This window comes from Ursus maritimus, unplaced genomic scaffold, assembly GCF_017311325.1.
Source record: "Ursus maritimus isolate PB19 unplaced genomic scaffold, ASM1731132v1 scaffold_14, whole genome shotgun sequence".
Taxonomy (NCBI): domain Eukaryota; kingdom Metazoa; phylum Chordata; class Mammalia; order Carnivora; family Ursidae; genus Ursus; species Ursus maritimus.
Genome location: NW_024423786.1, coordinates 37468929 through 37481750, shown reverse-complemented (window position 1 = coordinate 37481750; position 12822 = coordinate 37468929). Strand labels below are relative to the sequence as shown.

Genomic DNA, 12822 nt, shown 5'->3' with positions numbered 1-12822 from the left:
CATGGGCCACACTGTAAAGGAGGCTCCCTGGAGTTGGGCAACTTGGGGGCCCTGAAGCCCCAACTCTCCTGCCCATGGCAGACATTGCTAATCCATCTGTTCAAAGGTCCTATTCATCCAGCACTGGACTCTCAGAATCCTTCTCCACTCTGGACCTCAGACAAACCCTGCCACTTCCCCAGAACTGATTTATGAGATGCCATCATTAGCTCAATGACCTCTTTGAAATCTTACAGAGAGAGCGGGGGGACACATAGAGCAGACCTGATCATTCCTTTATTGGAAGGGGTATGCACTGTTGCACTCTACAAGCTTGTGTGCCTAAAGAGATTTCAAGTTGAAGATTCAGTTGGCTTTCTTTGAAGATGTAATGGCCCTGAATAAAGCCACGGGTGCGGCAATTATGCCAGCGCCAATAGATTTGAATAATGCGGACAGCATGGAGCAAACGGCAGTAACGAAGGCGTATGCGCCACATGCGGACCCACGATTGCAGCTTGACCACTGCCCATTCTTGATGAACATAGAAATCTAGGGCCAGTTTCCTCTTCCTCTCCAGCAGCTTCACCAGCATCTGCTTCCACCAGCGCTGAATGATACATGCTCTGAGTGCTGCGTGCAACAGTGTTCGGCGTACTAGGGTGCCCCGCCACCACGCCTGGATGAACATGGCCGCTTCCTGTTTCCTGGTGATCTTTATTTGGGGGCCTTGCAAGAAAAAATGGGACACTTAAGAAACTCACGCATTTCAGCCCTAACGTGTGCCAGGATAAAGCCCTGATCTCTATCAACAATCATCCCTTCCTCTGACATTCAGCAGAGCCATTTTGGGCAACAGCAGGACCCAGGAGACCAAGTAAGTGTCCTGCATCCACCACTCTCTGATTAATGGGCATGGACACACCATCTTGCCCTCTGAGTCTCAGGGTCTCCATCTGCACTTGGCAGTATCACCCAGTTTTGCGTGGACCTCGTTGGCTAGTCTAGAGCAAGAACACCATGCTCTAGAGGTGAAAGAGATTCAAGTTTCACCTGGACCTGACCATTTACCTAAGATCCATGGCTCATCCTTCAGACTCCTCCCCTCTGTTGGAGAAGTGGCATCTGTTCTCCCCCGGCCCTCTCACCTCTGAGTTCAGGTTACACTCACAACCTACTGTCTCCCCTCTGCCTCACCAAAGTATTAAAAGATTCTTCTGCCTTATCCACTTTATTAAGAGCTTAAACACCAATTAACACATTCATCAGTACAAAGATACACATGTACACACACATTTCTAGATCCAATCTTCCTGTAGCTCTACCTTTTGCATTCCCTAAACGCAGTCCCCACCTTGTAGCTCCCAACCTTGTGTAGTCTGAGTTCATACTCTTTGCCCACCTCCTTGTCACAATCCACACATCTTGGCCAGACCCACATCTCAGCCTAAGGAGGAAATGGGGGGAAAGGATAGCCAAAGAGGAGTCAATCCGTGTTCATTCTAGCTCTGTGTATGGTGACTATTCATCTCCATTTGCCTGGCATGCTGGGTTTATGCCTGCTGTCCTGGAGCAATGTTGATAAGTGCCCCTTTCACTCACTGAAGCATCTCTCTTTAGACAACAAATTACATGGTCACAGACTTTTGGAGTACTCTACTAGACCCCAAGGGTCACAAGTCAAGGCTCTCCCCAACATAGTAGAGCCTGGAACCATCTACCCATGGAGGAGTGGGGAGGGTAGTAGCAGTGGTATGGGTGGGATCGTCAGGGGAAGAGTTACTTCTCCTTCTCCCCTTTGCTCTGCTCTACCAGTGTGACTTCATCATCTTTGACTATAACTTGGAAAATTTGCTGTCCTGTAATCAGAGTGGAGAGAGAAAAACATTGGAGAAAATAAGCATGCTCTCCTCATCACTAGGTGCCAAGTCAACCACATAGCTTCCTGGCCTTTCCCAGGACCTCGGACATGACAAGGGGAGGGGGGTGTCCCATCCAGAGGTATCTATGGGAAATTTACTGCCTCCCCAGAAAGCTTGGATGGATATGACTATCTCTTACAAAACATTAAATGTCTGTGACTTGTGCTGGATGGTCAAATCCCCCTCAGGTCTGCTCTTTACTAAATTACCCATGGTTAGGGGCAAGATGGTCCCATCACTCTCAGGTCTGTACTCCTCCAGCCACACACTGGCAGCAGAAGTGGAGGAAGGGTGAGAGATATGATGTCATAAGGGCACCTATGACTCAGGCACCAGGATGGCTATCAGCAGTTGAGTCCCTTTCTAAGAAAAACCTAGAAGACCTGCCCTTTCTTTCCTACCAGAATGGCCAGAGTTCTGGCTACAAAGAAGAACACCTCAAATACCAACCCATTGATAAAAAAATGTATCATAATGCTCATTAAAGCCTGGATGGTACTTATTAAATGGATTTTAGTTCATTGATTTTAGTTCATTTAGTTCATTCAATGATATTCCAAATAACAGAATGAGTGTGCTACATACTGATATAGAAAGATGTATGAGATTAGCAATCATCAAATCAAGACGAACTCTAAGTATATATTTATACACATGTGTTGTAAAAGCATTATTTTTAAAGGGGTGAGGATTAGGAAGATATACATAAAGATTAGCAATAAACATCTCTGATGAAGACAGCAGAATCGGGGGAACAGGATAAACTCCTTCATTGTGGCTAAACCTCCTGTGGCCTAACTTTAGGTCATCTAGTTATCAGGCCCTTGGGAAAGCAGAACCCATACAGACCAGAAAATTCATGAATCCCCCAGGACCAGCCAGGGACTTCATCTCAGTCTCAAAGGCCTCAAGTACTCTCCTGCCTTCCTCTTTCCCTGAGAGCCTCAAGGTCATAGCCAGGAGATGGGTGAGGGACAACCACTACACAAGAAGGGCCCCACTTCTGCCTGCTCCTGGCCTCTGATGACCCATGTGGTTATTGTGAGGACCTGGTTCTCTCTCAGGGTCATAGGCCCAGAGGTCACTGAGGAGTGCATTTGCAATATGGGGAGACAGTGTGGGGCTCTAGAGGGATGTAGAGAAGATACACACTCCTTTCCCCCATCTTCTACCACCCTTTCTAGATTCCCCTCACTTTTGACTAGCATTTCTGCTGGTCTAGGCAGTTTGACTAGGGGGAGTAGTTATCCAGCCCCTCATGCCTGAGGTATTTGATTCTCTAGTTACCATACTTCTCACGCCATGACTGTGTCCATCTACCATCACACCTGGGCAGCAAAGCACCAACAGATCTTCCAGTGAATCACCCAAGCAGTACCCATAGTCTTCCCTGCCTACATAGTTTGGCAGCAGCCCCCTCACCTTCTCCTGATGACCAGGGTTAATTATCCCTGCCAGTATGGTGACTCCTTTCATTACCTGGTTGTCTCTTGGCAAGATTCTGAAGTGACTGAGTCTCAGCCATAGCTTTAAGTTTAATGAGACTCTTACTATGACCTTTGATGACTGCCTTTCTCCCTAGAAACTAGAACCTCCAGTCAGATGGAGCCTGCAGGGACACAAAGCCCAAATTTCCACATGTATAACTGGAAGGGGTGCTCACAGATGCATTACCACTGCCACATGGATTCTGAGACACATACATTCTACTTATTAGGGACACAGCACCATGTAATGGGCATCGATTTGGAGCTTGGGTTGGCAAACTATGTCGGCAGGTTAAATCCAGCCCACTGCCTGTTTTTTTGTTTTAAGATTTTATTTATTTATTTGAGAGAGAGAGAGAGTGAGAGCATGAGTGGGGTGAAGGGCAGAGGGAGAAGCAGACTCTCCACTGAGCAGGGAGCATGGCGTGGGACTCAATCCCAGGACTCCAGGAATATGACCTGAGCCGAAGGCATGTGCTTAACCGACAGAGCCACCCAGGAGCCCCCCACTGACTGTTTTTATACATCCTGCAAAGAATGGTTTTTACATTTTTCAGTGGTTGAAAGAAACAAACAAAAAAATCTCATGACACATGAAAATTATATGAATGCGAATTTGTATCCATAAATAAAATTATATTGGAACACAAGCACACTTATTTGTTTAAATGTTGCCTGTAGCCACATTGACACTGCAATGACAGATTTGAGTAGTTGTGACAGGGACAGTATGTGGCCTTCCCACACTTCCCACTGCTGCTCAACACACAACAAATTGCAGTGGTCCTGTTGTAACTAAACAGTGTTTAGTGCCCCATGTATCGCTGCACTCTGACTTTTTTTTTAATCACCAATACATACATATGCATCATGTCAAACAAGAAAGGAAAAGGAAAGTAGACTTTAAATATCACATTTTTAAGACAATAGCAAAGCATTACAGCTGTGCTAAAGCAATACAGTATGATATATCTACATCACCAGACAAAGCAATCCACAGTACTCCTAACTCACAAGAAAGCAATGATCATAAAATTTAGAAATTTCAAATGGAGTATCTAATCACAGCAGGATTTCTTTACAAAAATAAAAAGCGAAAATGAAGCTGCAAGCAACGTTAGTTTGCAGATTGCTCATTTGTTAGCCAAGCAAGAAAAGGTGTTTATTAGTGGTGAGCTAATTAGATCATGTTTAATTGCAGCAGCTGGAAAAAAATTGTGACAAAAATAAACTTAACACTATTAGCCTTTTGACGGGAAAAGCTGCTCCAAGAGTTCAAGACACTGGGAACAAAACCAATCGTCAATTTAAAACAAGGCAAATGATATCAAGTGGTTTTTCCTTGGCTCTTGATGAGCTGGCAGATGTTACAAATACAGCTCAGCTGTTGTTCATGGAAAGGGTGACTGCCAGGTTTGAAAGGGCCTGAAGATTTCAGCTGTATGAATAGTCTACATGAAACAAATACGGTTGAGAATATTTGCTGAAGAAGTTGAAAAAACAGTAATTCAAAACCACATGAAGTGGAATCTGCTAGGATGTGATAAAACTGACCTGGTGAAAACATGTGTGAAGAAAGCCACAAAAAGTTTTAGTTGAACAAATTTGCGAAGTTTATAAAAATATAAAGTGCTTGCAGCCTTTGGTTACTCATTATATTATTCACCAATAGGTACTTTACAGAAAATACTCTCATCTATTGTGTCGGTGAAGCAGTAATGTCAATGGTAAGCTTCACTTGCCATTGTTCACTTAACGATCATCAGTTCTGTGAATTTTTGTCAGAAACAGAAGCTGCATACTCTGACTTACCAAGCACACAGCAGCTTCGTGGATTGAACACAGCAGTAGCTGCAGCTACATAAACCTTGCTAACTTGGAGCCTGCGCTGTTGGGTCCATATATTGCCGCTTTCTCTGCCTCCATGACCAGAACCCATGGTTCCAGTACTAGAGTGAGTGACAGGAGCTGGCTGACATCAACCAGCCCAGTCATTTCATCTCCTGCACTGTTTAGTGCGTTTTCTGTGATGGATGTTTCCTGGTGCCATACAAAGATGTTCACTATGCTCACACTCCCATATGTCCAGCTATCTGCTTCCAGCCCAGACTTCTCTGATGTTCCAGTCTTTGTGTTGATAGGAAACTGACCAGGAAGCCATTCAGCACTGCTGAAAAGTCCATATACATTTTGTCTTAGGCCACTTCTCTTGCCACACAAAGTGGATGTACAGCCTGAAACTCTGCCCGTTGAGAGGACTTTTCCTCACCACTCAGTGTCTTTCAAGGCTACCCTTGATTGAGGCTGTAGCTCAGCTGTCATTTTGGGATGACATATACATACTAAGCTTAACAAGCTATAAATCAGGCTTAGGTGTTTTCCTTATGTCAGCTGGTCCCAAGGGGTTCCCTATAATCCCACATGAGTATGCGCTGAGAGGGGATGGTGGCAGGATGGTGGTGGGTTCCCCAAGAGTTGAGGCTACCCGCCCATGTAGTTTGCTCCTTCAGTTTCCCACTTTCTGTTATCACTGCTATCTGTGAGGTTAAGGAGGAGTGTCACATGTCTTCAGACTCACAGGGTTCCGGGGAATTTGAAAATTCAAGATTTGGGGGACCGTCAACCCAAATGATCCCATCCCTTGTTTCAGGGTTCCATTCTTTCTCCTGCCCTGATCTTGGCAGATCACACTATCCTGATGGAGAATTTAATCTTCTTAAGAGGTTGGCCACTCTGATGATTAAGTCCTGAGCCTGGCCCTCAGCCTTTTCAGCCCTTTCATTACAGATGGGAGGGTCTTTATATGCCATCGAGAAGGCCCTCTGGCTTATACACTTACCTTTTAATTTCCTGTTACTTGTTCTCAGCCTTTTGTTGTCTTTTTCTAGAGCTTCATAGAGCCTAGAAATAGTCACCCAATCTTTTATAGTTAATTCCTCCATACTTCTCTCTTTTTTATTTTTTTCATACTTTTTAAAAAGATTTTATTTTTTTTAAATAATCTCTACACCCATCATGGGACTCGAACTCACAACACCAAGATCGAGAGTCCCACGCTCTGCCGACAGAGCCAGCCAGCAGCCCCAGTTCCTCTATACTTTCCAAATGCCTCTGTGTCACACCAGCTAGTGCGTTTCCTGCCTCTTATATACAATCTCATTCACCCTTGAAAGAGTTACCATTTAAACCGCCACCCTGTGCCAGGGGCTGTCTGTGCTGTGCTTACCACTAGTGTTTGGGATCCTCGTTGCCAGCCAGGTGATGATGAAGTGAAAGATCCCCCTTCAGAGCCCCATCTTATTATCTGCTTTCTCAGACAAGCTCTGGTGTCTACTGTTGCAGTTTGGGTTCTCCAGGAAAGGGGATAGAGTTTGGTGTTCAGGATGTTTTTTAGGGAATGCCCTTGGGATTGACACTTATGGGAAGAAAGGGAAGAAAGCAGGATTGGGTCGAGGGAGAAGATTCAGCAATTCAGCTGGCAGCCTGAGCAAGCACCACAGGAAGTTCTGCTGCTGAAATGGCCCAGCAAAATGGCCCCACATTGAGTCCAAATGGCCAGGTCTTTAGACAGCCACTGGTATCAGTCATTGTGGGTGGTATCGGAAGGGCTTGACTTTGGGCAAGGTAGGCTCTTTGCAGCTGGAGCAGTCCCTGAAGGGGCTGACAGCTGCTATCAGACTCCCAGGAGCCGAGGTAATAGGTTCTTCCTTAAAGGGGAGTCTGTGTAGTTCATCTCCATGTCTACCAAAAGCAAGATCTATTTAACTCAGTAGAAGAGTATTTTTTGAAAAAAATTTTAAAGTTGTATTTATTTATTTTAAAGAGAGAGAGTGGGGGGTAGGGGCAGAGAGAGAGAGTCTCAAGCAGACTCCCCACTGAGCATGGAGCCCAACTCAGGGCTGGACACTACAACCCTGAGATCACGACCTGAGCCAAAACTGAGAGTCAGACACTTAACTGACTGCACCACCAAGCCATCCCAAGAGAGCATTTTTATAGGTGGATATCACTAATTCACATTTATTGATTCCTAATATCTATGGACTTCCTGCCATCTTATTTTGTGCTTTAAATCTATCATTTTTTTCTTGTGGTCTGTTTTTCGCTTCCTATTTTTTTGTCACATTGAGTTTTCAGTGAATTTTGAGGTTGGTGAGTTTTTTCCCTTCTACCGTTTTAGAAATTGTGGCAGAGATTATGAGTTGCTCAACCATATCCACACCCTACAGAACTGTGATTTCATTGGGGTCGGTGACATGTTCACTTAAGTAAATGACATTTCTCAGGCTCCCTTGCAGCAGGAGCGGTCATATGATACTCACTGGCCAATGAGATGTCTCAGGGTGGTTCTTTTGGGAAAGCTCTTTAAGAATGCAAATGGGTCCTTTTTGTCATTTTACCTCCACCCTCTTCTTCCCTGAAAAGTAAATATGATAGCCAGCACTCTGGTAACCATTTTGAGAGCCTGAGGACAAGGCTCACATCACTAAGATAGTGAGGAAGAGCAAATGAGAATATAGTAGCTTTGTTCCATGAACTGCCACACCAGGCCAGACTGTCCACGCTCAGATTTATGTGATGCAAAAACAAATCTCTAGTTTGTTTATCTCATCACGTTTGAGATTTGTTTTTACTGAACTTAATTTCTAATTTATATAGAAGTTATACACCTATTCCTTTTCTTCTAGTACTTACACTTAGATTCATTTTAACACTTACACTTTAAATTTTGCATTTGGGGCACCGGGGTGGCTCAGTTGGTTAAGGGTCTGCTTTTGGCTTATGTCATGATTTCGGGGTCATAGGATCAAGTCCCGTGTAGGGCTCTCTGCTCAGCAGGGAGTCTGCTTCTCTCTCTCCCTTTCTCTCTGTGATATCTCTTGCTCTGACTCTCTCTCAAATATATAAAAATAAAATCGTTCTTAAAGATGTTTACATTGTGGACTATTCCGAGCAAATCAGTATCTATTGCTTCTACCCCAAAGCAGGCAAGAGCTTCAGCCCAATTTTCTTTACTTCACCAAGTGCCTCCAGCATCCTCTCATGTCGGTATCAACTGAGATAGAACACACATTTTTTACAGAAAAATCTTGTTTGTAATAATAAATTTTACTGGGGCGCCTGGGTGGCTCCGTCAGTTAAGTGGCTGCCTTTGGCTCAGGTCATCATCTCAGGGTCCTGTGATTGAGCCCCCCATCAGCCTCCCTGCTCCGTGGGGAGTTTGATTCTCCCTCTCCCTCTGCGCCCCCCTCCCCCCCGCCCCCAGCTCTTCTGGTCTCTGTCTCTCAAATAAATAAATAAAATCCTTAAAAAAAAAAAAACAGGGTCACCTGGGTAGCTCAGTTGGTTAAGCAGCTGCCTTCAGCTCAGGCCTGGGCTCCTTGCTCAGTGGGGAGCCTGCTTCTCCCTCTGCCTACTGCTCCCTCTGCTTGTGTTCTCTCTCTCTGACAAATAAATAAAATACTAAATAAATAAGTAAATAAATAAATAAATTTTACTGACATCTGTACTCATCACTACCTTTTAGGTCATTCTCCTGGATTCATTTTTCTTTATCATGGAATTCATTTCCCAGAAGTACTTTCAGAGACTATTGATGTAGACTTTTTTGTAAGTAGGCTCCATGTACATCATGGAGCCCAACACAGGACTTGAACTCATGATCCTGAGATCAAGGCCTGAGATCAGGAGTCAGACACTTAACTGACTGAGCTATGCAGGGGCCCCTGATAAACTGAATTAATAAAAATGTCTTTCATTTTGCCCTGACACTTGAATGATGTTGTAGGTGGTATATCATTCAATGCTTATTACATTTCTTTTCTTTCAGCACATTGAGGATGTCACTCCTCTTTCTCTTCATACCCAGGGTTGCTGCTGAGAAGGCTGATGTCAGTCTGAAACTTATTCCTTAGTGGGTAGTTTGTGGAATTTTTTTTTCCTCTTCAAATATTTACATATATTATCTTCGTTAGTTATGAGATTGTGCTGTGACCTCTTTGGGGCTCCATCTGTTTTCCTTCACCTTTTTTAGGGTAATTGAATCTCTTTAATGACTTCTGGGAAACCGTTTAATGCCTTGAAGTTTCCTACTCTTTTTTTTTTTTAAGATTTTATTTATTTGAGAGAGAGAGAGCATGAGCTGTGGGAAAGGGAAAAGAGAGAGGGAGAAGCAGACTCTCCACAAGCAAGGAGCCTTATGCAGGGCTTGATTCCAGGATTCTGAGATCATGACCCAAGCTGAAGACATATGCTTAACTAACTGAGCCACCCAGGCACCCCAAAGGCTCCTACTCTTCATCTCTGTGCTTCCTTTCTCAGGAAAAATAATTCAACCATATCTAGAACTTCTGGATGAGTGCTCCATTTTTAAATTTACTTTTCTTTAACCGTTTCATTTCTCTGCAGCTTTCCCTTTTCTGCTGCACCTCAAGAGGAGTCCTTTTGTCAAAGTTTCCACTCATTAACTTTGGTTATGTCCATTCTCTATTCATCCCATCTATCAAGTTAGAATTTCAACACTGTTCCTTTCTAAGATCCATAAATAGCTCCTTTTAATAATGGTTTGTTCTTTTATAGCTAAGACGTCTCCTCCCATCCACTGAGAAATTAATTTCACTTCTTTAAGTTGCCTTCTTAGTCTTTCCCTTAACCATTGTGTTTCTCATTGTGGAGTGTAAGGATGCTTTTTCGCGCAGTTGGTTTCCTCTTAAGTTTGGTGATTCTTGGTCAGATGTTCATCTTTGTTTTGCAATTTCCTGTTTGCCTATTGATGGTTGCTATGTCCACGGATTTCAGGGAGGTATGGTGTAGGGTCTCATGGCGGACCATCTCCTGGGCAGGAGTCTTGCTGTGCAAGGTGTCACATGGCATAAGGCCCTGCCACACCTCCCCAGACCAATCACAGCTCCTTCCTGGAGATAGGCCCTCTCTTGCCAACCACATGGCTCAGCTAGAGTTGGCTACTCCTCCTATGGTTATAACCCAACTAGCCCCCGTCGTAGCCAACAGCCCCTGCTGCCTCCCGAACCAGCTGTTTCCAAGTTTGGAGGGACTGCATGGCGACTCTCTTCTTTTGTAGGAGATCTTTTTTTAGAGCTTTGATATATTTTCTTTCAGTGTTTTCACATCTACCTTGTGTCCTTTAAGTAATCCACATAGTTCTGTCCATTGACGTTCCTAAATTTTTAGGTATTATTAGAAATATTTTAAATAAATATATTCTTTTTCTATTATTCCTATGAGTTTATACCAAGAGAAGAAGATCTGAGCCTGTGTTCAAACATTTTGATCCATTTTCTCATGGACATTTTTTTTTTTCAGTTTTCTTTATGGTCATGTTTCCTTGAGGTTGGAGGTAAAAATGTTGAAGCAGATTTTAGTAAGTGACTGACGGTTTTCTTCTGCTGATGGTTCATCTCTATTTTTAGATGGAAACTTTAGTTTCCTCTCATCCTTTCCCTCATTTTCTTTTCTTCCCTTCCTGAGCAATATAGTCTGAAAGTCATTAGGCTGGGCACTGCACCGTAGGTATACCAGGGCAAGACATACTGTGACATAGGAAAGGGCATGGATCCCAAGAGGGTGAAGAAGGTGTTGGCATCAGAGGGCTTCTCAGTTTGGAACCCAGGCAAGGTGGAGGGGGCTCTGAACATGGGGGGGTGTTCAAGGTCATGACAGGAGTGGGTATCATACCATGGGCAGGTGAGGCATGCTTAGCGGTGTAGGAAGCCATAACTTGAGCACAGCAATGAGGATATCTGGGCAGAGGGTGTCCTGAAATTTCATGTCAGCCCACGTTGGGTGAGAAAGGCATTCACACAGGACAGCAACTAATGTGGGATACAAGAAGAGGGTAATGACCTAGCAGGGTGTCAGAGTTCAAGCAGGGTGAGGACAATGTCTGCATAGCCATCAGCAGCCTTGGAAGATTGGTTACATACAGGGGAGATGATATAAGAACATTTATTAAGGGGGCGCCTAGGTGGCTCAGTCGGTTGGGCATCTGCCTTCAACTCAGGTCATGATCCCAGGGTCTTGGGATTCAGCCTTGCATCAGGCTCCTTGCTCGGTGGGGAGCCTACTTCTCCCTCTCCCTCTGCCTGCCGCCCCCCCTGCTTGTGCACTCTCTCTGTGTCAAATAAATAGAATCTTTGAAAAAAATTTATTGGGGCACCTGGGCGGCTCAGTTGTTAGGTGTCTGCCTTTGGCTCAGGTCATGATCCCAGGGTCCTGGGATTGAGCCCCACATCCGGCTCCCCGCCGAGCCTTCTCCCTCTCCCTCTACTTGACACTCCCCCGACTTGTGCTCGCTCTCTCTCTGTCAAATAGATAAATAAAGTCTTTAAGGAAAAAAAAGAAGAAAATTTACAAAGTACGGTATAAAAACAGACACATAAATCAATGGAACAGAATAGAGAACCCAGAAATGGACCCTCAACTCTATAGTCAACTAATCTTCAACAAAGTAGGAAAGAATATCCAATGGAAAAAAGACAGTCTCTTCAAAAAACGGTGTTGGAAAAACTGGACAGCTACATGCAGAAGAATGAAACCGGACCATTTCCTTACACCATACACAAAAATAAATGCAAAATGGATGAAAGACCTAAATGTGAGAGTGGACTCACATCAAAATCCTAGAGGAGAACACAGGCAGCAACCTCTCTCACCTCGGCCACAGCAGCTTCTGGCTAGACACATTCCAGAGGCAAGGGAAACAAAAGCAAAAATGAACTGTTAGACTTCATCAGGATTAAAAGCTCTCACACAGCAAACAATCAACAAAACTAAAAGGCAGGGGTGCCTGGGTGGCTCAGTTGGTTAAGTGTCTGCCTTCAGCTCAGGTCATGATCTCAGGGTCCTGGGACTGAGCCCATGTCAGACTTCCTGCTCAGTGGGGAGCCTGCTTCTCCCTCTCCCTCTACCCTTCCCCACCCCCCACCCCGCTGCTCATGCTCTCTCTCTCTCAAATAAATAAATAAAATCTAAAAAAAACAAAAACCTAAAAGGCAACCTATGGAATGGGAGAAGATATTGACAAATGGCATATCAGATAAAGGGCCAGTATGCAAAATATATAAAGAACTTATCAAACTCAACACCCAAAAAACAAAAAATCCCTTCAAAAAATGGGCAGAAGACATGAACAGACATTTCTCCAATGAAGACATACAAATGGCCAACAGACACATGAAAAAATGCTCAACATCCCTTGGCATCAGGGACATACAAATCAAAACCACAATGAGATACCACCTCACACCAGTCAGAATGGCTAAATTTAACAAGTCAGGAAACAACAGATGCTGGCGAGGATGCAGAGAAAGGGGAACCCTCTTGCACTGTAGGTGGGAATGCAAACTGGAGCAGCCACTCTGGAAAACAGAATGGAGGTTCTTCAAAAAGTTAAAAACAGAACTACCTTATGACCC

The 12822-nt window shown here is 44.2% G+C and overlaps 1 protein-coding gene across 1 annotated transcript; it reads right to left on the bottom strand.

Moving 5' to 3' along the window:
- Positions 1–268: 268 nt before the first annotated feature.
- Positions 269–3426, bottom strand: LOC103674778 (IQ domain-containing protein F5-like). Its single transcript, XM_008703717.2, has 2 exons — positions 3381–3426; positions 269–708 (listed from the first exon to the last, which is right to left on the bottom strand). The coding sequence occupies exons 1-2, from the start codon at positions 3424–3426 to the stop codon at positions 269–271; spliced, it is 486 nt and encodes a 161-aa protein (XP_008701939.2).
- Between the last annotated feature and the right edge of the window lie 9396 nt (positions 3427–12822).

Excerpts from the sequence above, each read along its gene's own strand:
- LOC103674778 (XM_008703717.2), bottom strand. The coding sequence starts at position 3,426 with ATGGCTGAGACTCAGTCACTTCAGAATCTTGCCAAGAGACAACCAG. Across the intron at positions 709-3,380 it reads TCTTGCCAAGAGACAACCAG|GCCCCCAAATAAAGATCACC; the intron begins GTAATGAAAGGA and ends TTTTCTTGCAAG.